The following is a 1,289-nucleotide window of genomic DNA, read 5'->3' as shown; positions in this document are numbered from 1 at the left end:
GGGGGGGGGCCCACATTGTCCCAAACACTAGCAGCACCCCTCCCCACCCCTCAACACACCCAAGTTGTAAAAAAAGAAAAAAAAAGTCTCTAAACAAAAAGTCTCTAAACATTGCCGAGGTGGGGGAGGAACAACATCCCGGTGGGAACCAGGGGACCTAGACTGATTACTCCCTCCCCCAAGCATAATGGGCAGAACTTATCTATCCCACGCTGACCTATCCTTCCGTCACCTGAATTTATTAAGTATTTAACATGAAGAGAATTCATTCATCAGAGCTTGAAAATACAACATATTTGAAGCTGCCAAAGTTGTCATGGAAACACTTTGTGGTGACTTACAGCAGCGGGTACGCTCATTTAACATCAACTGTGAACATCAACTGAGCACTGACTTTATGCCAGACTAAGTGCCATTTATCCACGTCACCTCATGCAAAGTTTCCATCCCTCTTAGGAGACAGCATTATCCTGACCCTTATATTTGTGGAAACTGAGGCACCAAGAGGTGAGTCACTGACCCAGTGTCACGGGGCAAATGAGCGACAGCGTTGGAATCCAAACCTGGGTCTCTGTCTCTCCCCTTTGTGGTCCACTCTGGCCGAAAAATCTTCTTGTCCTCCCCACCGTGAACTCTTCCTCTCTTACGCACTATCTTCTCCCCGGAATTAAGGTCCTCTCTGACCGCTCTTCCTCCCCCGTGCGTCCCGGGTCTTGCCTCTGAATCCACCCAGGGAGACCCCGACTCGCGATGAGGGGCATCCCGAGGCTTCCCACCCGCCTTACCCGCTTCTCCTGCATCTTCTCAAATGCCGCTTGGGCCGGTGTCCGCTTGTCCAGTCCGCGTCGCTTCTCCTCCTCGTTCTTTTTGCTCGTTCCCATCGCTTCCAGGAGTTTCGCCTTGTCTTTGTCTTTCTTTTTCTTCTTCCTAGAAGATGAGTTGGGTAGGAGAGGTGGATAACGGCGCATCAGAGGGCAACACCCGGAGGTCTCAGGGAGAGGTTTTAAAAAGAGAATACAGGGTCTCCTGGGATCTCAGGACTTACCGCTTAGTCACTCCGAGCTCTGCGACGCCTTTCAGCTTCAGGGGCCCCTTTTGGACCTGCTCGTAGGCCTCCATGGCCTCCTGGAAAGTTCAGGACGTAAAACGCCACACTTCCGGTTTGATAGCCCCTCCCCCATACCCGCCTCCCTTCGTTTTTATTGGTCATCTCGGCGGCGCGCATGCGGTCTTGGAATCTTGACTTAAGCCACACTTCCGGGTTCCAGGCGGCTGGCGGGCACAGGCAA

The 1,289-nt window shown here is 52.4% G+C and overlaps 1 protein-coding gene across 1 annotated transcript in view; it reads right to left on the bottom strand.

The window, feature by feature from the left end:
- FAM32A (family with sequence similarity 32, member A) overlaps positions 1–1,171 on the bottom strand; it is a 6,399-nt gene extending 5,228 nt beyond the window's left edge. Inside the window, exons 1-2 of the mRNA XM_010845592.1 lie at positions 1,046–1,171; positions 786–927 (exon numbers count right to left, since the gene is read on the bottom strand). Coding sequence (XP_010843894.1) covers positions 786–927; positions 1,046–1,119 — 216 coding nt within the window. The 5' untranslated portion in view covers positions 1,120–1,171. The remainder of the gene's footprint in view (positions 1–785; positions 928–1,045) is intronic.
- Between the last annotated feature and the right edge of the window lie 118 nt (positions 1,172–1,289).

Source organism: Bison bison, unplaced genomic scaffold (genome assembly GCF_000754665.1).
Source record: "Bison bison bison isolate TAMUID 2011002044 unplaced genomic scaffold, Bison_UMD1.0 scf7180017864221, whole genome shotgun sequence".
NCBI lineage: Eukaryota > Metazoa > Chordata > Mammalia > Artiodactyla > Bovidae > Bison > Bison bison.
This window is presented reverse-complemented; position numbering and strand designations above follow the sequence as displayed.